This window comes from Gigantopelta aegis, chromosome 12 (assembly GCF_016097555.1).
Source record: "Gigantopelta aegis isolate Gae_Host chromosome 12, Gae_host_genome, whole genome shotgun sequence".
NCBI lineage: Eukaryota > Metazoa > Mollusca > Gastropoda > Neomphalida > Peltospiridae > Gigantopelta > Gigantopelta aegis.
The window spans coordinates 12,202,143-12,226,035 of NC_054710.1; the positions used below are offsets into that span (position 1 = coordinate 12,202,143).

The window sequence follows — 23,893 nt, forward strand, 5'->3', positions numbered from 1 at the left end:
CAAAAAGGCCTGAGAATACTTTCAACCCTGGGACAACAGACGAACGTAAAACTGAAACATGTACATCATTTTATTACACAGAATATGTATGTTTGTCACTCGTTTCGCGCGACAAAATATAGAAAACAATTCCTATCCGTATTCTGTTGCTTGCTCGACTGCATCAATCTGTCGACCGGCCTCGGTGGTTAGGCGGTTAAGCCATCGGACTACAGGCTGGTAGGTACTGGGTTCGGATCCCAGTCGAGGCTTGGGATTTTTAATCCAGATACCGACTCCAAACCCTGAGTGAGTGCTCCGCAAGGCTCAGTGGGTAGGTGTAGACCACTTGCACTGACCAATGATCCATAACTGGTTCAACAAAGGTCATGGTTTATGCTATCCTGCCTGTGGGAAGCGCAACTAAAAGATCCCTTGCTGCTATCGTAAAAGAGTAGCCTATGTGGCGACAGCGGGTTTCCTCTAAAAAAAAAACAGTGTCAGAATGACTATATGTGTGACGTCCAATAGCCGATGATAAGATAAAAAAAAAATCAATGTGCTCTAGTGGCGTCGTTAAATAAAACAGACTTTACATCAATCTGTCGCATCGCACGCATCCGGTTAGGATGCAGCTTAACGCTAGGTTAACGCCGTTGACTATCAAATGTCATGGAGAGCAGTCAAGGAGGTTTGCATCTCGTCAGTATGCAATTCGTGGGATTTTCCTTAAAGGCATACTGTCAAGGATTTAAGGACCTTATTTCTCCAAAAAATTGATAATAAATAAAAATTACATTAATTGTTGGAAACCAAATCTAGCTATCGCATCACCGTAACTGAACCATGATGGAGTGAAATCCAAGTAAACCCTCTTGGCAATTTTATTTTTTGAATTATGGACCATTGCCATAATTCAATTATTTTTACAAAATATCATTAATAAATGGAGTATGGTGGTTATGAAGATGGTTCAATAAAGTACATTTAGGGACAAATCAAATTATTTTTGTTCAGGTAATACTTTGTTACACCATTAAATAGGTCAGTGGTCTGTGACAATATGCCTTTAAATAATACTTCACTTGTGATATAATAAGTCTGTTCTTGAATCAAAGCACGCTATAGCACATCTACAGGATGTGAAGTTCAACATGTCAGTGCTAAATGATGATGACGACGTTGATTATGATTATTATGATAATGATGAAGAAAAGGAGAAAGACAATGAAGTAAAGTATGTTATACAAAGTCTATATAATGTGACACTCTACACAAGCATGCATATCTGTCTTAAATTATGATGATGATGGTGATGATGGTGATTTTGTCAACGATGATGAAGTAAAATATGCTGCACACGGGTGGGAATTCTCCTCTGATCAGCTGTTTTCCTCTCATGGAACATTGAGTTACCTCGCATTTTAATCGTCCTTTCCTCCAAAATGTGTCAGATGGCACAGATTTCACCTAGGTTTTCAAGAATTTTCGGGACCCCTCTAGATTTCCTCTTTTTTACAGTTCACCAATTCCCACCCTTGGCTGTAATAGGATACAGACAGAAGCCTCAATTCTATAATGTTTTCAATACTTCAAATATATGGTGGTCATTCTGAAAATTAAGCATAACACATAAATAACATCACCAACAATTAGAAGAAGCAGAAGACGTATGCTCCAAAATATTCGATTATTTGGCTAACAAGTTTAAATAATTTTATAATTCTACTGAAAACGTATACTTGCTTAACATGCATGTAACTTTACAAATTGATTTTGGTTACTAACATGCTATTTGCTTACCGGCCTCGGTGGCGTCGTGGTTAGGCCATCGGTCTATAGGCTGGTAGGTACTGGGTTCGGATCCCAGTCGAGACATGGGATTTTTAATCCAGATACCGACTCCAAACCCTGAGTGAGTGCTCCGCAAGGCTCAATGGGTAGGTGTAAACCACTTGCACCGACCAGTGATCCATAACTGGTTCAAAAAAGGCCATGGTTTGTGCTATCCTGTCTGTGGGAAGCGCAAATAAAAGATCCCTTGCTGCTAATTGGAAAGAGTAGCCCATATAAAGGCGACAGCGGGTTTCCTCTCAAAATATGTGTGGTCCTTAACCATATGTCTGACGCCATATAACCGTAAATAAAATGTGTTGAGTGCGTCGTTAAATAAAACAGTTCTTTCTTTGCTAGTTGCTTATTTGGTGAATGAAGCATTTACAGTAAACACACACATACACACGCACAGAGAGAGAGAGAGAGAGAGAGAGAGAGAGAGAGAGAGAGAGAGAGAGAGAGAGAGAGAGAGAGAGAGAGAGAGAGAGACCGAGAGAGAGAGAGAGAGAGAGAGAGAGAGGGAGGTTGTTTTGGGTTTTTTTTTATCCCACTGCCCCAATTCCTTTTAATTCCATCTCCTTTCTTCTTGATCTGTCCACCTCCACATCTCAGCCCTTGTCTCTCCAACCGCGACAGGTGTTTTTATCTTGTGGCTCTCCGCGTCACACACCTGTCAATCCCCATCAGCTTTTGGCTGTGGGCTTAGTCGGAGTGTTCAGTAGTTACTTTTGGCATTGTTAAGCAGGCACTTGTAACCAACTACTATGCTCTCCTAATACTGTATAAATGTTCATCCAGAAACCATTAATTGTTTAGTGACCTAATAAATAAATCAACACAAAAGCATGTTTTACAAAACCCAAAACAACAATACGTTTGTATTAATCTTACCTTTGATCTCCGGTGTATTGTCATAAACTCCGAGAACGTCGTATGGTGCGTCTATCCTGGCTTCCAGTGAGGAATAATTACTGGATACGTTGGCCGGAGTACTCGATCTGTCACCTGTATAGATAATAATAATATTTTATACCAAACACTGATCGTTAGACTTATATTAGTGTGGCTAGCCAGTGAGGCATAATTACTGGATACATTGGTCTGAGTACTCGATCTGTCACCTGTATAGATAATTATAATATTTTATACCTAACACTGATCATTAGACTTATATTAGTGTGGCTAGCCAGTGAGGAATAATTACTGGATACATTGGCCGGAGTACTCGATCTGTCACATGTATAGATAATTATAATATTTTATACCAAACACTGATCGTTAGACTTATATTAGTGTGGCTAGACAGGTTCGACACTAATAATTCAATATTATTATGTGTACCACAATTAGTGCAAAAATTACCACACAAAACAATTAGTTCACAACAAAGATAAGTTGATGTACAAACCTGTAGTTTGTTCCATGTCTTCATAGAGAGAAGTCTCTTGTATTCCAGATATAGGCTGTCTGGAAGTAAATATGACTGAATCTAATTCAAATAAATAATTATTGACAGTTAAACAAAAATGTGTATTGTTCGAATAAATAAATTATTTTTATTAAATGATTTTGATGCAATATTTAAAAAAAAAAAGAGAGTAAAAATGCATAGAATAACACTTGCGTTTGGTGCTACGTCATGCGTTGATGTATGAGTATGTGTATTTATTGTGTATATGTTGAGCACGTGTTCACTGATCACCAGTGATATATGTGCTTGATATAACCTATTTTAAGCATGTAGATAAGTTTCATACCTCGGTTGATATTTGACATTAAAAAACACTCGTCACGAATTCACTATTAATTACCCTTACAGATAGACCTTATTATCTTGATGCTTACCTCTCTATAATATAGCATATTACCTTTTAGGGTGCTCTGGTTTGGCTTTAGCTATAATGAAAAATAAACAAACAGATAATTTAAACAGGAACTGGTAATACTATTTTTCATATAATGCAAGAATGAAGTGAAGATATGTTATTATATGTTATTTCCACAAAGGCATTTATGTTATTCCACATTATACGAATAGTTATATATTGCACTGTAGTTAAAAGGTATTTAAAGAAAAGGATAACTTATAATTGTGCATAGACCAAACAAACAAAATTTGTACAAAATAAAACAAAAGTAGGTCCTACCTTTTCTCATCAACCAGAATGTAAGTATTAGTCCACCAACAAGAAGAACTATTCCCACCATTATTCCTATCCCAATACCAATCCCAGCTCCAAGTAAATTGTCTTTCTGTATAGTAGGTGCAGAATCTGAACATAAACAACGCAGACTTGTGCAGGTAAATTTGATATGATATTATATATTTTAATTGTTAAAGCTCGGGGAAACATTTGGTTTTCCAAACTTTTTTATTGATAGTTGCTGGTCAGTTGAAAATTGAGTACCAACTATAATTTAGCATTTCAGAATTGTACATCTGAAGTAATCCTAAACAAGTTCTATATTGTTTTTTCCAATATCCTAAATATACTCCCTTAGGTTTATTTTACATGTTCCATACATTGTTGGTATTATGCAATTTGTTGACCATGTTAATACAAATGTACTCTCTAAGCTAGTACATTGCTTTCATTGTATTAAAAATCATGATCGTCTGCAGAACTGGTGACACATATTCTGGAATAGAATTATGCAATAACAGAATGACATTTATTTAACCTCTCTGAATAAAATATGTCCACTATTGAAATTATCATTACATGTAAATATGTCTAATCTCTATTACGTTTTAAACATCAAACATGAAATTATAAAAATGATGACAATGAATTAATTACCACCAGTTAGAACCTCCTGCTCGTGTGTGAATCCTTTGTGTCCCAGTTTGTTGTAAGACAAAACCCGGACACGATATCTTGTCCTTGACTGCAGATTCAATATTGAACTTCCGTGGTTCGTCTTCAAACCTGTTTCTTCTAGCATTCTAGTAAGGTTTGTCCACTTTGGTGCTGTATCTGCTCGATACTGAACTAGGAATGTCTGAGGTAATCCTCCATTGAATTCCTCTGTCCAAGCCACAGTGATTAAAGATGAAACGTCACTCCATACAATGACGTTGGAGGGAATACTTGGAGGACCTACACAGCAGAAAGTATTGGTTTTATATGTAAATTAGATGAAAGAGGAGATCTATGAAATCTTGTGTGTATTGGCTATCGTTTAAAAATCAATCTAAACCAAATTTCTCAATAAAACCTACTGACATATTTTACTATATATTCAGGTATATTGTGCCTTATTCAAAACTGGATACAAGTTCATGGTCATTAGATACCATTTACTTAAAATGTACGTTTCAATACAGTGTATTACAACATATACATCTTTAAAATATATTATATATTCCTTATATATTATATAATTTTTATCTATATAAATAAAACAGCTGGTACGTTACCTTCTTCAACAAGTGTAATGTTCACCACCAAATCTGCTTGTGGAGATCTATTAGACACAACAACTTGGTAGATTCCAAAATCTCTCTGCTGAACATTTATCAGTGTGCGATTGCTAACAGCAGATACATCAGTTGTAGTTGAACTTCCAGAAGTAAGAATCATTTTCTTCCCATCACTCAGTCTGTACCAGGTAAATGTGGGTGTAGGATTTGCAATCACGGATATTGATAGTGTTACATCGTCACCCACAGCTGTGCCAAATCTGTCCTTGAATGGAACTCGATGATCTAGTCGTGGTGAACCTGAAATAGTTCAGGGAATATTGATATTGTTTGTTAGTTCACTAAAAGATATTTAAATTAGTGAGTAACCAGGACATCACAATATTATATATTATTTTTTAAATATTGTTTCTTAATACATAATTTCCAACAGATAATATATTAGTTTTAACTACCATGTCCGTCTACAAATGTATACTAGTTCAGGGATGATATGTTTAGAGATGCTAAATCATTCACTAAATAAAAAGGATTGATCAAAACTGATTAACCTAAGTTAGACAGTTATCTTTAAGAAGCAGATATTTCTATGTTCGACTGTTGAATAGCACAAATAGCACACATAAGACATTTGTCTGCAGATTTATATAATAAGTACTTAATCTGTTATATCATTGGAGTGACCTGACCGGTAATCATCATATACAATCACAATGATATAAATGATTTAGGTTTTGAACAAAAGAAACAGACTCACATTTAACAACAAGCTGCACACTTTCACTGACAGATGACTTGATGTTGTTTCCCGCTTCACACGTGTAGTGTCCTGTATCCAGACACCCAGCCTCGTTCCACATGTACTCAGCCTGTTTAGAGTTTGTCACTTCACGCAAAGTCTGTGACTTATTAACCAGTTTGATGTCAGATCCTGGATTACTATCAACGTTACATCTCAGAGTCATAGGAGTCAACTCTTCAATTGTAAGCTTTGTAGACTGCGAATTCAAGGTCAGAGAAGAGATGGAAGATCGGTCTATTATAAAATATACAAACATTTTACATAAAAGTTATGTTAATTAAAACTAAAGAGGTATGCAGTTTTAATGACAACACCTTGATCAAGACGAGGTTTCCCTTTGATTTCATTCTTTTCAACTGAGTTAGTTTGAAAGATATCTTAAATTCTTCATTCAAAGCTTCCCACAACGTGATACCGGCCTCGGTGACGTCGTGGTTAGGCCGTCGGTCTATAGGCTGGTAGGTACTGGGTTCGGATCCTTGCTGCTAATCGGAAAGAGTACCCCATGTAGTGGCGACAGCGGGTTTCCACTCAAAATGTGTGTGTCTGATGCAATATAACCGTAAATGGCGTCGTTAAATAAAAACATTTCTTCCTCACAACATGATATGAATTTCTACCTAAATGATGTTATTTACTTAATATGCAACAGGACTTTTAAAGCGGCAGTCCCTGGAATATTTTTATTATTTAAGCATTTAGAACAGTTAATCCAATCACTCGCGAGTGAATTAAAAGTGCAGTTATGCTTGTATTTGAACGTAGAACTTGATTTTATAAGACTGAAACCAGAGATGGCAGCTTTAAGTTGTCTTTGCTTAATGACACAATTTAGACTACAGCACATTGGTTTATTAATAACTGGCTATTGTAGGATAAACATTTAATATTTTTGACATACATCCGCTATATTTTTCCATTAGCATCAATAGATTTTTTTGTTCTTTCCAACATTTAGGGCACAACACACCACGAAATACCACAACATTTTAATATACTTGTCATGGGATACTGGTTGAGACGGGAAACCAAATAATTATTATCCAATGACCCAAGCATTTTAGGCAAATGCTCTATCAAGTTAAATCCTTGCACAAAACGATCCCTCTCAACCGACCAAAAAACCAAAAAAAAACTTCTAAAATAAAATGGAATAGAAAATTAATTTACTCACATTGCACATCCAGAGTAATGGTCTCGTCTAATGATTTCTGAGTGTTTTTGTTTCTAGCAGTACACGTGTAGTCACCAGCTGATGACCTCTGTATGTTCTTTAAGGACAGCACGGCACTGGTTGATTTCATCTCCGATTTAAACCTCCACGTGAAAGAACAGGATGGAGAACAATTAGTTGCTTCACATGACACAACTAGATCGTCATCTTCCTGGATTATCAGTGGAGAGCTCGAGTTCAGCTGGACACTGTCTGGACCATCTAGGATATAACTGGCACATTCAAAATGTATGTCTGTTCTAAACGAAGGTTTGTGTATTGATTGTGGATATTTCCCACACGAACATTTCTAACAGAATAACCACTGTACATAGCTGAGGATTTGGGGATATAAATATAAAAGAATTGCTCAGATATCTTGCCCATGGCGTTATAATTTGATTTTCCTTAATGACTTAAATTAATTTGTATGTTTATTTTTCAACATAGTTGCGTTGCTAAAGGTTCAGTTACAGCCCATTGAGTACGCCTCAATTGTTTCGTGTATCCACTAGTAAGTCATAATTTAGATTTTACATTACAGTTATTTCATGCATTACTTATAGGATTATATTCAAATTTGGTAGATTTGTCGCTTCATGTGTGATTAAAATAATACATTTATAACACTTAAAATATCATACTCACAGTATACTGTCAGTGTGAACTGTTTAGTTTTAGATTTCGGTATAAGAGAGTTGGTCACATTACACGTGTACACATTCCCTGTCTGACTCCTGTTGATGTTTGTCAGTGATAACCGAGAGGTTGATGAGATCAGCTGATTTCCCAGGGTCCAGGAATAGTCACATGTGGGATTACAACTAGCAGCACACGTCACAGTCAGACTCTGTTCTTCTGTTACAGACCCAGGTAATGACAGATTGAATGTAACAGTGTCTGGACCTCCTGAACAATAAACAATACTATATAATAGCACGCCATACAGTATCAGATGTTATCGTTCAATAAAGGGACAATACTTAGATATGAACAGTAATTAATTTTTGTATTTTACCCCAGTTTTCGAGATACGTAATATTTTCTATTACCTGATTATTTAGAATAAAGTGTATTTGGAGATAATACTACAAAACAACACGGCAATTTGAAACGTATGATATAGCTCTCTTTTTTTACGTTGTTAGCAGTGGGTAATGTAACGGTCATCCAATGTAGTGATTATACATTACTTTCATGCATTTAAGGTATAATTGTTTTACATCAATCTTATCAGCTGATAACAGACATTTTATGTCTACATGTATATCTACTTATATCCAGCGTATAGATACATTACACAGAAGAAAATGCAATACATACAATCAATAAAAGGTAATAAATGTATAATGACTCACTCTGTACAGGAATGAATGAATGTTTAACGACACCCCAGCACGAAAAATACATCGGCTATTGGGTGTCAAACTATGGTAATGGAAACAATGGTGATGATCAACATCAACAGAAAAATTCAAGATATAAATAAAAACAGTGTAAAGAACTGTAAAAAAATACAAATACAAATATCACAAATAAGATACTGACTTTTACTCTAAACTTCAACTTGTGCTGTATTGGCCATTCTCATAGAGAATGTTACACCCCTGCACCACGGTGAGGTTACAGCACGCGCAGGGCCACTCTGTACAGCGCCATTAACTAAAAGTATCGAAAAACCCCACATGGTACAGATAAAACAATGACAGCACAAATAAAACAATAACGTATATACAGTTTAATGTTATGCATGAATCATCTCATGTATGTAACTTATAAGGATTGTTAAAGGCATATTGTCACAGACCACTGACCTATTTAATGGTCTAACAAAGTATTACCTGAAAAAATAATTTGATTTGTCCCTAAATGTACTTTATTCAACCATCTTCATAACCACCATATTTCATTTATTATTGACATTTTGTAAAACAAATAATTGAATTATGGCAATGGTCCATAATTCAAAAACTAAAATTGCCGAGAGGGATGACATGGATTTCACTCCATCATGGTTCAGTTAAAGGTCTACATTTATCAAAAACGTAATTCACTATTGTTTGGCATCTACGTATATATTTTACAATAAAAAAAAATATAAAAAAATGTACCCGTTTTTAATATATTCGCAATAAAAAGTCGCGTTTTCCCCATCGCTTGCCAAAAAGCCTCTGAACTCCGAGAGTTCAGTCACGTGACCCCGTGACGCGACAACAAGCACAACAATGAAAGGCGATTCGCAGCCTTTCAGACATTTTACATGGAAGTGGAACACGTGTATTTTTAAAACGCGAAAATATTATTCTATTGAATTGAATTGTATGTTTGGAATATTATTTTGAAGATATCTTTCAAATGTGAAACATGGTGAACCATTGTTCGGTGTATGGATGTACAAAAGCTACAGTTAAACGGAAAAGAAGTTTGCATATTTTTTCCGAAAGACAAACCGACATTGTCTGCACGGAAGCAGTTCTTAAACCGAACACGTGCGTATTGGAAAGGACCGTCAAGATGGGATTCGATTTGTAGTGACCACTTCACACCTGTGGATTACGACAATTATCTAAGATGGTCGATGGGAATGGCACCAAAACTTGTGTTAAAGAACTTGTCTGTTTCAAGCCTGTATCCCCCCTGTTCAGCCTATTTGCAGCCCGGAGCCCGAACGTCGCCCGGAGACAAAAACAAAGTCCGAATGTTAATGCCGAGATGTACATTGTTCATATTTGGCACAAAGATACACCTCACCACGATGCATTTATATATGTTAAACAAATAAATGTATGAAAAATATTTTTTGGAAAATAAAATCGCATTTTTCATGTTCGGGCTGTACATAACGATATCCCGAACATCGCCAGAAGACAAAAACTATCTGTTTTTGTCTTCGGGCGATGTTCGTGATATTGTTATGTACAGCGGTTATGTAAACATATTTTTTCTAAAAAAATATTTTTCCTACATTTATTGTTTTAACATATACAGTGACAGTCAGACCTCGTTACAACCACCGTCGTTACTGCGACATTTATACAATCTGACCACAAATTGTCGGGAACAAACGTACATCAGTGTTATTCTGTTCATTACAACGGAATTCACACCTTCCGACACTGACAGAGCAAATTAGGAACAAACGTGCATCCGACGTCTCAAAACACCTCTTTACAACGACATTAAATAATCACAGATTATCACATTGGCAGTACCTCACACAACAGTTTCATTATGCAGCCGAACCAACCGGTCGTGGTCGAATGCGCTGTGCAATTACCCCCCCCCCATCCCCACCCCCACCCCCATCCCCACCACCCTCCACACCCCCACCTGGGGGGATTAATTGCGACTTATGAGACGCTAATAGAATACCGCGTCTCGTACACCGGGTCACGGGCAACCGTGACCTTGGTGTACGGAGACAGGATTGCGAAGAAAGGAAGGTGGAGGAAGAGGAGACATGCGCCAGCGGCGGCGCAGGGGGGAGCCGTCTGCTGGACCGCCCAACGCCGCTCACCGGAGTAAGAAGACGAAGACGGAAGTGGCCCCGGCCTCAACTGTTGGAATCTCTTCAAACGAACAGGACGAGTTGAACGTGTTCGACACAGCCATCTGTGACACACCGGACAACAGACCTACTCCACCGGCCTCTACTTCAGCGCTTCCGGTTGTGTCGCCGATTTTACAGGCGACACCCGTAGAGACGCAGGCCCGGAAGACGGTTGTTGTGAAGAGAAAGGCGACCACTCCTCCGGGTGACACTCCAGACAAGCCACGTCGCCCCTCACAACCGCCGGAATCAGTTATACAACCAGTGGAGCAGTGGTCACTGCAGGCCAGCCGTCTCAAATCAAATCAAATCAGGCCTACCAACCACTTCCAGCCAGCAACGATGAAGGGGACTTCGCCGTCCATCGAGTCAAAATGCAGGAGGGACACCACGCAGTATGCCTTACCATCCGCCGGGACGGAAGATACAACCAAGGAATGCTACTCTCGGAGATGGACAACCCGACATTACATCGCGTCCTGAAAACCGTCGCGGGGGCAGATTATCGATCCATCGCCAGGGGTTTAGCGACCTCCGCCTACCGGCCGTACCTCCCGCATCTTGACACCACCGACTTCATCGGATCACCGTAGACGCCAACCTTTGCTAGGACAGGTAACAACCTCCTTTTTTGGGCTAGTTGGACTTTAAACTTTTTGATCGAGTTCAAAAATTTTATGTTTATTTTTTTATAAATAGTCTGACGCATTTTACTTTGGCGCCCGATCAAGTGCTCAAAATCACCATAAAACCTTTTCGGCCGAGCAGTCTTAACCAATTCGTGGCTTAACTATAGGGTCCAGACATTTTTTGGATGCAGTTATTCTCACTAGACTTAGCTATCTGACAGGTTTTGCCAAGGAATCAAACTTCAGCCAATCACAGCACGGCTATCACTTGGTGTCTGCTATTTGGTCCGCGCTCTCGCTGGACTTTACTAAATGGTTTCATTCCAAATTCCGCCCACTTCAAACTCAACCCCCCCCCCCCCGTCCTGCTCCGGAATTAGTCACTGGCGAAGTCAGAGGCTAAATCCGCGGTGGGCGTGCCTGAACCTCTGTGGATAGGGGCACGTTAAACAAGTTTCCATTCCATTCCATTCCACACACAACCACTTAGATTCCTTGATCTCGTAATGAGCCGACTGTGTCACATGCTGTTCGAGCTACCGATGTCTGCGAAATCTGTAGACATGTATTGCTTTTGCAAATAAGCCTTTAGTTAACCAATTAAATGATTAACTTCGAACAATAAAATCTTCTATTTTCATATTTTGTAAACGAAACGTACCAATCGTAGATGTCTGTAACCGAGTAATGATTAGACTGACGATGAATGCGCCTTGGTTAATATATTTAATGATGTTTTTTTAAAAAACATATTTAATGTATGTACGTGTATTTGTTGTTTTTAATAATAATTGCAATGCATTAATTATTTAAATGCTATCCAGTTATCAGTTAATATTATTTAGTATTTTTTCTAAAAAATATTTTTCCTACATTAATTTTTTTAACATATATAAATGCATCGTGTTGAGGTGTATCTTTATGTCAAACATGAACAATGTACACCACGACATTAACATTCGGGGTTTGTTTTTGTCACCGGGCGACGTCCGGGCTCTGTGCTGCAAACAGGCGGACCGCATTTGGCTTGACGGATCATCGTCGGTATACTACGGTTCAAACTGATAAGGAAGTACCCCTAACGGATTTTCTCCTTGCTCCTCACCACTCGAGGTAGCATTAGAATAAATAGATAAATGCGACAAGTCCGAAATGTCCCAAATAACGTCCGATAAGAATGAGCTATTTTCCGAAGAATCATTACATGCTGTCGCCATGCTAACCCACTAATGAATGAGTGGAATTCACCTGATGTGACGTCACAGGTCAGATGCGGGTCAAATCGACTGGGTCGGTTTTTTTCCCCCGAGCGTTTTACAAAAAGTCGCTTTATTAATAATTGGGGTGGTATTTTTGTTTTATATGTTTAATAATGTATTTTTTATGTGTGGTTTTTTTTTTTATATACTGTGTATTAATAATGTGCCATGATTGTGGACCTTTAAGGTGATGCGATAGCTAGATTTGGTTTCCAATAATTAATGTAATTTTTATTTATTATCATTTTTAGAGAAATAAGGTCCTTAAATCCGTGACAGTATGCCTTTAATCTTTAAACATACTATGGTACGTTTTGGCAGCTAAGGTGCACACATTGGGACAGGACAAGATGAACAGAGAATAACAAGTTCATGAAGTATGACATTGGCTTTAGTCTATGCTGTTAAGATAAAGATAAAGGATAAAGATATAGGATAAAGCCAAGATCCTGCATGATTAACTATAGTCCTTCCCAGCCTCCATGAACATTGATGTTGTTGTTGTTTGTTGGGGGTTTTTGTAAATAATTTCAAAGTAAGATTGTTTTGCAAATAACAAAACAAACAAAAAGCAAAATAAAAACCCACCACACTATTTGTATGCGCAATTTAGAAATTAGCCACCTCATAAAGAAATATTTTGTAGTAAACACCATAGTAAGAAAACCCTGTGGGTAGGAATATAGGTACAGTCAAACCTGTCTTAGCGGTCACCTGCCTTAACGATTTATAACGTAAATGCACCTGTAATAAGCGGTTACCTGTCTAACGCGGCCACCCAAATCAGATCCCAAATCGCTAAAATATCTGTATTAAGCGGCCACAGTAAATGTTTACTATTACATAAAAGGGATATTTAAACGGACACTCCTGAGTTAGCTGCAATTTTTAAGATGTTATGGACTAACGGAGACTTTTTAACGATTGTAATTACATCTCAAATATATTTTTCTGCATAAAATATTACTAGCTCTATATTAAACGTGTTTCTGATGTTCTAATATTTGTACTAGGTTAAATTTCATTTTAATTCGTACGAAATTATTTGAAGACAAAATCCAGTTTGGGCTTCTTACAAATATAGAGACGACCAGAAACACATTGAATATACAGATGCTGATATTCTAAACAAGAAAATATATTTAATATGTAAGTTTAATCGTAGAAATATTTTATTAGTCAAAAACATCTTACAATACAGCAAACTCGGGAACGTCCCTTTTAACAACAGCGATAAGGTGCAGCAAATAACCGATCTTCACACCTTCAGGAATACAAGTGCCCATTCAGTCCCGACATCTCAAATGTGTATCAATTAAGAAAGTATGACTATGGAGTGGAATCAGGGCTAGTGGGGCTAACTCAAGTGCCCGTTCCGTCCCGACATCTCTACTGTGTATCAGTTAAGAAAGTATGACTATGGAGTGCATCTAAATGCCTCTGGGCAGGCTACGCTTGACATTTGTAGGTTCAGGTACTATGATAATACACCGCATGAAGTAGAAATTAAATAATTAAATGGAAAGAGAAAACAAACTTGTTGAGAACGTTTAATTTAATACATTCCAGTTGCAGTTTTTGCTGAAGGAGACGACATGTCAAAAGTTTATTTATAGTAAACTGTGAAGCACACATCCGTTAATTAGCAGTGCAGAAGCTAAAACACAAATGTGTTAAAGACTATTTGTTGCAACCTGTAATCAACGACCACCTGTCTTAAGCGGCCACTTTTATCTACTCCCTTGTGTTGCCGCTTAAGACAGGTTTGACTCTATTATTTTTATTCTGCAATCCATAAAATTTAAGGGGAAAACCTATTAATTTTGTTATTTCAACTACATTGTATGATGTCAAATGAACGATCTTTTAATGTATCTATTCATATAACGTTACAAGTACTTGACGTCAAAAGTCACAAGCTGCTAGTATACTTTTTGACTTTGTCTTAATCGGTCATCATAATTGGCCAATAGAGGATAAAACACAATCTCTGTATATTGGGCAGTCATCACAATTAAAAAGTAGTGTTTTACAGTGGGTGAGTAGTTCTAACATTATATCAGCATATAATGGGCAATTGAGTAGTAGATGATATCAATGTGGTTGAGATTAAGACTCTGACTTACTGCTGAACTGTAGGCTGATGGCATTACTACGTGTTCTAACTATATTCAATCCACACCACCAGCCTGTAGCATCACGTTCCGTGGCTCTCTTGATCTCCAGAGTATACTTCTTAGTGGTGGACAAGTTTCTGTCTGTTCCACGTCCACAGGATGCAGAGTAACCTGATGGTGCAACATTAAACGCAGTGCATGAGTCCATTTTCTGGGACAGGGAAGCAAATGCATCGGGTGTTGTACTCCAATAAAATACTATTTTATCACTTAGATCAGCAGCTTGTGATACTGTACAGGTCAAAGTAAATGACTGATTAAACACTGTATACGACGAAGAGCCAGAAAGATCCAGTGATGCACCTGCAAGAAATAATCACAAAATAAAACAATTTACACCAACTATGTGTTCAACCTTTATTACCAAGACTACACACATGTAATATGAGCACATATATGTAAGACCAATAACAACTAACAGTTTCATACCTATCGAAAATTAGTACATAATTTGACTTGGTCTCGTTGTCATGGTTTCTTTTGTTAAAAGTGGAGGTGTATTCACCGATAACCTACACCTTTCCCCGAAGGCCCCACAACCGAAACTGTAGGGATATTCACCGATACACCTCGTAAAGTGTGGGTATAACTATTACTAGATTACTGCTTTGCAGTTTATAGTATAGGCACCTTATTTAAATGTCTTTATGTTTTTGCATGTTGATATAAATATATGCGTGCATACGTGTGTGGACGTGCGTGTAAAAGTGTGCGCACGCCCATGTGTGACTTGACTGAGAGACCGCTAGACAAAGAGAAAGACAATGGGTATGTGTTTTGCATTCCATTCAGAATGCTAAAAACATCAATCACAAGTAAAATATGTTCAAATAATTTATATTACTGTAAAATCCCAAAAGGGTAGCCATGTGGCAACACAGTACAATTTCCAGATTCTTGTTGTAATTACTCGACGTTTATACTTGGGATAGATTATGCTGTAGTTATGTATCACTAATACCTGTAAAAAAAAAAAATATATATAATATTAGCAACTTTGAGTAGTTACCCCCAACAGACAAGAGAGTACATACCACTGCGTTTGATATACAAGTCGTGGGTTACTGGTTGGGACAAAGAAGAAAACAACCAAAGATGTTAAAACGTTTACTAGTATGCACCATAGTGACAACTCTTGTAGAAAGAGAAATTGCATGCACTAAATTATCTATAGTATATATATATATATATATATATTTTTTTTTTTTTTGCGTCAAAGGGGCATCGATGCATTAGCATATAACTAAATAATGAATAAAATTAAAGTGTATATATTAACGTAAAGAAAAATTGCATGCACTAAATTGTCTGCAGTATATCTTCTATTTGCGTCAAAGGGGCATCGCTGCATTAGCATGTAACTAAATAATGAATAAAATTAAAGTGTATATATTAACGTATTAAACCCTACCAATTCAAAGAACTTTTATTGTTTTACCAAAAACACCCTGAGACTAAATTGTTTAACAAGTTTCTTTACAAATTACCATTAAATTAAAACCAGGTGAACTGCAAAAGACATACCGACGCGTGCCCGTCTTAACCAGCAGAATAAATCTGTTATGGTATGCACACTGACCGTCAACGTTTGTTTGTGTTTAGCGACATCACTAGAGGACATTGATTTATTAATCATCGGTTATTGGATGAAAAACATAATTTGGACAGTTTTAGAGAGGAAACCCGCTACATTTTTTCTATGAGTAGCAAGGGATCTTTTATATACACAATGTGATACCCCTTATGGGGCCAGTATTTCATAATTAAACACAAACGTGTGTGTGTGTGTGTGTGTGTGTGTGTGTGTGTGTGTGTGTGTGTGTGTGTGTGTGTGTGAAACACTCTAGCCCATTGCTTTGAAGAAAGAACGCGTGACTGCAACTCAACGCTCCAACCTAACCTATGCTCTTTTAACTGCATTTTAAACACGAGTATTTCCCTAGAGTACAAGCCTTTACAGGGTCGTTTAAATGGGTAAATTTAGACTGTCCAGACATTCTCGGTGACGTCATGGGAAAAACCCAGGACGAGTTCGAACATTGTGTCTATAAACCTTAGATTTAGAAGTGTTCGTCATTCGTCATTCGACCGTTGTAGAGTGAAAGACGTGCGCTCCAGAGATGGCATCGGGATATTCTAGAATGGACAGCAACAGTAGCAGCAGCAGTAGCGACGAGGACGATGTCTTGGTATGTAAATGTTCCGCAAAACACACGATCAAATCCAAAAGAGTAGCTACCGAACCAGAAGAACATTTCATGGATCAAATGGACGCTGCTCGTGAACCCGGTGAAATCGTGGATGAAGAACCCATGGATACCCATGAAATCGTGGATGAAGAACCTATGGATCAGACGGATGCTGCTCGAGAATATAAAACGGACTCTGATGATGCCAACGACGCCGATAACGAATGGGATGGCCTTTCGAGACATGACTTGTTTCTGCCATAGTACCCAAATGAGAGGATTCTACAGACGACTCTACACATTTGGTCGGTGGCCCCTCCAGATGAGTCACATACCGAGGGAACTCGCCAAGGCCGGCTTCTTCTACATGGGAGACCACGATGCCGTCGTTTGTTACTGTTGTGGACTACGTACCTACAGATTGCAGAAGATGGACGATCCAGTGATGGAACATTACAGACTGTCCCCGAGATGTCCTTAAAATTAACAATGTGTTTAGACATTAAATACGTATTGCATGAGTGTGATACTTTTCGTGTTGTAAAATAAACTGGTGAATAACACGTTTTGTGTGTTATTAATTTAAGGATGACCCTGTGTGTGTGTGTGTGTGTGTGTGTGTGTGTGTGTGTGTGTGTGTGTGTGTGTGTGTGTGTGTGTGTGTGTGTGTGTGTGTGTGTGTGTGTGTGTGTGTGTGTGTGTGTGTGTGTGTGTGTGGACCTGTGGCCCTGAGGCCCTGAGTGTGGCCCTGTGTGAGGCCCTGAGTGTGGTTCCGAGAGTGGCCCTGAGCCGTGCACGAGCTATTCTTCGGGATGGGGGGATGGGTCATACGTACCACACAAAATTTAATCTTTGTGTGCAAGCGTGAAATTGTAGAGAGTATAAATAAAAGGGTGATGGGTAACATCGTCATTTGAGGTAGAACCATCAGAGAAATAACATGTCAGACCAGTACAAGTTGTACGTTCCCGACGTGGACAAGTGGACCCGTTTCTACAAGTTGCAAGCAGAAGGCAAACTTCAGCCTCACTTCGAAATTCAACGTGGTGGAAAGAGTCAGATCATGTACAGTGTAGATCGATGTCTAGAACTCTACGACCCTATGTGGAAGAAAGAAAAAGAGGAACAGAATAAGCCCCCGGCACCCAAAGTCGTCATGGTCTCCCCAACGCAGCAGGTGGTAGAGCAAGCCAAGGCCGAGCAGAAACGGAAACGTGAACAGAGTGGGGTGGAACAGAAACGATGAGAGCAGACTCTGGCTCCTCTGGCTCTTATGGCTCTTATAGCTCCTGCTCATCTGGCTCCTATAGCTCCTGCTGCGGCTCCTAGGGCTCCGGCTCCTAGGGCTCCGGCTCCGGCTCCTAGGGCTCCTATAGCTCCTGCTCCGCTGCAGCAGCAGCAGCTCCTAAGATTGTTACACCTCTCTGTGATTGCCATCAACCAGAACCTCTATAACAGCAAGGACCCGACACAGAGAAGAAACTGCCATTACCTGGCACTGTTCAACAACCCCATCGACAAGTAGCAAGTCCTAACCTTGGCACAGCAGATGTATCCTGGAAATACTCGTCATTTCATGCAGCGGTTTGAGGAAGCTACCCACAGGCCCTACGGACATATTTTGGTGGATTTGAAACCGACCACGCCCGGCCATTGGCGCCTTCGACCTAATGGTTTAGAGACGGGGCCGTCCGGATGGTATATAAGCACGAGTGTAACGGCAAATGTCTCAGAAGAGTTTCAACCACCGTCGGAGAAGGAGCTCTACGAGCAAATCATGCAAAGAAACGCATTCAAGAGAAAACTACCAGGCATACCCGCCTACGAAAGTGAAGACGAAGAAGAAGAAGATGAGGTAGAGCCTTATCTGAAAAAATTCAAGAGAATGCAGTCTTGCGATACGTGTGGTCTGGTCTTAAAAGACGGGAGTGACTTGCAGCGACACGTGAAAACGTGCGAGGAGGAAAATGAAGAGCCGTCGTCCGATCTGGAAAACGAAGGCGTACGTCTGATGATCGAGCGTGAATTTGACATCAATCGTGACTATTTCGAAAGCAAGAGGAAACGCTAGGAAGAAAAAAACATGTCCCAAGATGCCATCGAAAGAAACATGAAGACATTGCAATGGAAGTTATTTAAAGACACGTACTCTCGCTTTCTGACATATATGCATTACTTTGACAAAGGTTCCAACACCAGGAAAATTCTACAGTTTGTGAATCCAGACAGAGCTGTGAAACCACAGATTCGTTTTAAATTAAATCAACATCGTTCCTGGATAGACGAATATTTGGATGAACAAGACGACGACGATACCGATGATGATGATACTGATGATGAACACAAAGATGAAGAGAAATATACTCATATTATTCACATGTCGCCCTTAAGGCCTCTCGATGTAACCCAATGTGTGTCCATTGCATGTGTAATCGTCTCTAGAGAGACCAGCGATTGTACTTTAGAAATAAAAAAAATGAAAAACCAGACCATTGCGTTTGTTTTTTGTGTGTTTTACTCTATGACTAGATTTGTGATGGGATATTTCTACCGCTACTTTATAGTAGCAAGAGCTGTGTGTACAGGACAGTACATACCACGGCCTTTGATATACCCGACGGGGATCGATCCTAGATCGATTACTGTATTTACCCATTTGGTAATTAAAAAGCCCTGTAAGAAGGCTAGTACTCTAGATAAATTTTCTGTTTAAAAATGCAGTTATTTCTCTTTGATCAACACATACTACTTGTTAAACCCATGGTGGCGCGCGTGTCGCCGACTTACACTAATGGATTAATTACGTGTGGCATATCGTCTCTCTCTCTCTCTCTCTCTCTCTCTCTCTCTCTCTCTCTCTCTCTCTCTCTCTCTCTCTCTCTCTCTCTCTCTAAACCATTGCGGGTTTTTTTTGTGTATTCTACTCTATAACTAGATTTGTGATTGAATGTTTCTGTCGCTACTTTATAGTAGCAAGAGTTGTGTGTACAGGACAACACATACCACAACTTTTGATATACCAGACATAATACACTGGTTGGCAGTTAAAAGAGCACAGATTAGGTTGGAGCGTTGAGTTGCAGTCACGCGTTCTTTCTTCAAAGCAATGGGCTGGAGTGTTTCACACACACACACACACATACACACACACAAAAGTTTGTATTTAATTATGAAATACTGGCCCCATAAGGGGTATGAGATTGTGTATATAAAAGATCCCTTGCTACTCTGGCGACATGAAAGCCTCACTTTAAACCAAACAGTCAGCAAACAGTTACAGTCCTTCCCCACGAGAAATATTTTAACGGCTATTATTTTGGGTGTCTAGAATAAAACACTGTGAAAAAAACATCCACGTGTATGTCCACTGTGAATACAAAAAACAACAACACAATAGACGTTATACAATGAAGCCAAAACCAACACCAACGCCTGTACATTAATATTGTTATTATTAATTGTTGTTGTTGTTAACGGTGCTGTATGTTTCTTTGCTTTTATTTGTTTGCTGACACCAGTTTGTTTGGTAATATGCAATAAATTGAATTGAATACACCATAATCGCACACCTGCACCAAGGCCATTGTCTCCTACACAAAGGCCATTGTGCCATTGTCGCCTACACAAAGGCCATTGTTTCCTACCAAGGTCACACACCTGCACCAAGCTCATTGTCTCCTACCAAGGTCACGTGATCACGGAAAACTAGGTTATGACGCCATGCAGCCCCCCACCCCACCCCACCCCCCCCCCCCCCCACTAGGTTATGACGCCATCTATACAATTTGATGATATTTTGTTCAAAAACATTTTTCTTTACATAGACAGGTGTAGTAAACATGTTACGAGACTTGGTATGGGATTAAAACGTAATGATGTGTTTTATATGTGAATGTTAGCATCATTTAGTAATAGGGGTGCAACGATACGGCCATAACCGTATCGCGATATATTGCAATACAGCAAACCCATATTACAATACGCATCGCGATACAGTTAATATTATTTAATATTTATGTTTCTTTTTCATATGACAGCAGAGGACATACACATTTTAATGAGCTTTGTTTATTTGTTAGAATTAACATGCTAGTCCATATTATTCTTTAAGAAAACCAGCATGTCTACTGCCTCTGGTTTCAGTGCCGCCCTCTGTGCTGTAAGTATGTCCCCAGTCGTACTGAATATCCGTCCATATTGCACCGATGTTGCCGGAATGCATAACAGTTTCCTGGCTAACTGCGTAAGGAGGGGAAACTGCCACGAGTGTTCTTTCCACCATACCAATGGGTCTTGTGACATTGGTATTGAAGCTTTTGCCGTGACAGATCGACCTCCATTATAGTGCATTCCAGGTCTAACCTTAGGAGTAACGTCTCCTCTTTTAATCAGTACCAACGCTACACGAAGAAACCCGACGTCCCTTTGACAAACGAACCTGCGCTGTAATTTCTTGCGGTGACATAGATAAAAGTGTCTTTCTTCGTGTAGCGTTGCTACCGGTTACCAACGTGTAAGCTTAATGTCACGACTGGACTCGTGAATAATCAACCGCACTCGGCATCAGGTATTTAGGGAAAATGTGTATTTGGACCCAGTAGCTTGCGACCTGATTTAGGTGTCTACGATTAGACAAAACATTACATAAAGGTTCACTAGCCTTCCCCTGCCCACCAATGGCAATAAAGTGAGGGCTTGGGTGACTCGAGTTAACACGGCCTACATAAAACAATTAATATCGCCATTAAAAACATTATTTTTAAATCTCCCTTGTGAGCATGTACCGTCACATAGATTTTAAAAAATAAAGTTACAGGGTTTTTTCTTTCAGGAGGTTTGACTTTCTATGAACTTTTAGTACTTTCATGTTTATTTATTGTGATACAGGTACAAGGAAAGAATAATGTGTATGGAAAAGTGTATTGCAGTTTTTATCGAGTTGATGACGTATCGCGGTACACCGGTATATCGTTGCAACCCTATTTAGTATAAAGTTTGTTTTGTTTAACGACATCGCTAGAACACATTGATTAATTAATAATTGACTATTGGATTATATAAAGTTTGTTTTGTTTAACGACACCACTAGAACACATTGATTAATTAATCGTTGGCTATTGGGTGTCAAACATTTAGTAATTCTGACACGTAATGCAGCATGGGATCTTTTATATGCCCTTGCGCACAGACAGGAAAACACATACCATTGCCTTTGTCCAGTTGTGGTGCACTGGTTGGAACGAGAAAAACCACAACCAGCTGAATAAATCAACCGACGTGGTTCGATCCTGTGTCACAACCACCTCAACCGATACATATTATACCAGTATTGACTGCCCAAAATACACACACCTTCTCTCAGACTTTCACGCCGTAAATATCACCACACCGCCAGGGCCGGACTTAGACTACAATAACTAGGGGATGGCAGTGACAACCCCAAAATAGGGTAGGGTAATATAGGATATTGTACAGAAAGAAAAACATACACTTTTCAGTAAAAAAAAGCAGCAAAAAGAGTACATTTACGTTATTTCATTGCTCTTCGCGCCCCCACTAGATCTGGCCCTGATTTTCATTTAGATACTACTCGAATTTTACTGTCAATTTCAAAGAAAATATTAAAAGGTAAATGCGTCTACTTTCCTACCGTCCGTACACTTAGGGTAGCAGTAACTATACAGATTAAATGGTTGTTTTGTGTTGCTGTGTTAAATACGAACTTACTTACCTGATACACTCGACGGCAGAATTAAAATACACATCCACAAAAATACAGTATGACGCATACTTGTAACTGAAATAATATGTTGTTTTTCTGTTGTAAAACCATGTACACTTGTCACAAACAGATCAAGGCCCCAGTCCACGAAGCGATATTAGCGCAAAGATCACCAGGTCTGTATTTACTGCCTTGTTGAATTCCATAACCACTGACCTATATTCTTATTATACACTTCCACAAAGTCGTACACAAAGATACAAGTATAGCTCAGCTCTCCTTTGTATACTGAGACACGGGTAGATATCAGTGTGTGTGTGGGGTGGTGTGTGTGTGGGGGGGGGTGGGGGGGGGGGGGATGTGCGTGGTATGTGTGTGTGTGTGTCTGTGTGGCGGGGGGGGGGGGGTAGTCGAGCTTCTCATTTTAGAAAACATCGGGCAATTTCTTCTCTTTTTGTTCTAATTTAACAAGTTATAAATGAGGCATTTAGTCAACTGTAAAATAACGTAATACGTAATACTATTTCTTTTACTTCATGCATAAAGTTATTTTTCAGTCAGACCATCAGAATGTTGCCACCTCTGTATAACAATGAGGAACAGCACTCCGTACATTATTTCAGTGGTCTCACCATAACGACCGGCCTCGGTGGCGTCGTGGTTGGCCATCGGTCTACAGGCTGGTAGGTACTGGGTTCGGATCCCAGTCGAGGCATGGGATTTTTAATCCAGATACCGACTCCAAACCCTGAGTGAGTGCTCCGCAACGCTCAATGGGTAGGTGTAAACCACTTGCACCAACCAGTGATCCATAACTGGTTCAACAAAGGCCATGGTTTGTGCTATCCTGCCTGTGGGAAGCGCAAATAAAAGATCCCTTGCTGCTAATCGGAAGAGTAGCCCATATAGTGGCGACAGCGGGTTTCCTCTCAAAATCTGTGTGGTACTTAACCATGTCTGACGCCATCTAACCGTAAATAAAATGTGTTGAGTGCGTCGTTAAATAAAACATTTCTTTTTTTCTTTCACCATAACGATTGTTTTATTCTTTTTGAAGACTTTATTAACGTGCATTTTGTTAAAATTAAATTTGGTTTATTTAACGACGCCACT

General features: G+C 39.0%; 2 protein-coding genes across 2 annotated transcripts; both read right to left on the reverse strand.

The window, feature by feature from the left end:
- Positions 1-1,212: 1,212 nt before the first annotated feature.
- LOC121386834 (contactin-2-like) lies at positions 1,213-6,175 on the reverse strand. Its single transcript, XM_041517847.1, has 8 exons — positions 5,997-6,175; positions 5,237-5,539; positions 4,617-4,916; positions 3,963-4,088; positions 3,684-3,711; positions 3,224-3,282; positions 2,707-2,820; positions 1,213-1,591 (listed from the first exon to the last, which is right to left on the reverse strand). The coding sequence occupies exons 1-8, from the start codon at positions 6,097-6,099 to the stop codon at positions 1,587-1,589; spliced, it is 1,038 nt and encodes a 345-aa protein (XP_041373781.1). The 5' UTR covers positions 6,100-6,175; the 3' UTR covers positions 1,213-1,586.
- Positions 6,176-7,207: 1,032 nt separating this feature from the next.
- On the reverse strand, positions 7,208-10,484 carry LOC121385826 (carcinoembryonic antigen-related cell adhesion molecule 1-like). The gene is made up of 4 exons (XM_041516615.1): positions 10,472-10,484; positions 9,705-9,800; positions 7,903-8,163; positions 7,208-7,476 (listed from the first exon to the last, which is right to left on the reverse strand). Exons 1-4 carry the CDS (start codon positions 10,482-10,484, stop codon positions 7,208-7,210), a joined length of 639 nt encoding a protein of 212 aa, XP_041372549.1.
- Positions 10,485-23,893: the final 13,409 nt, after the last annotated feature.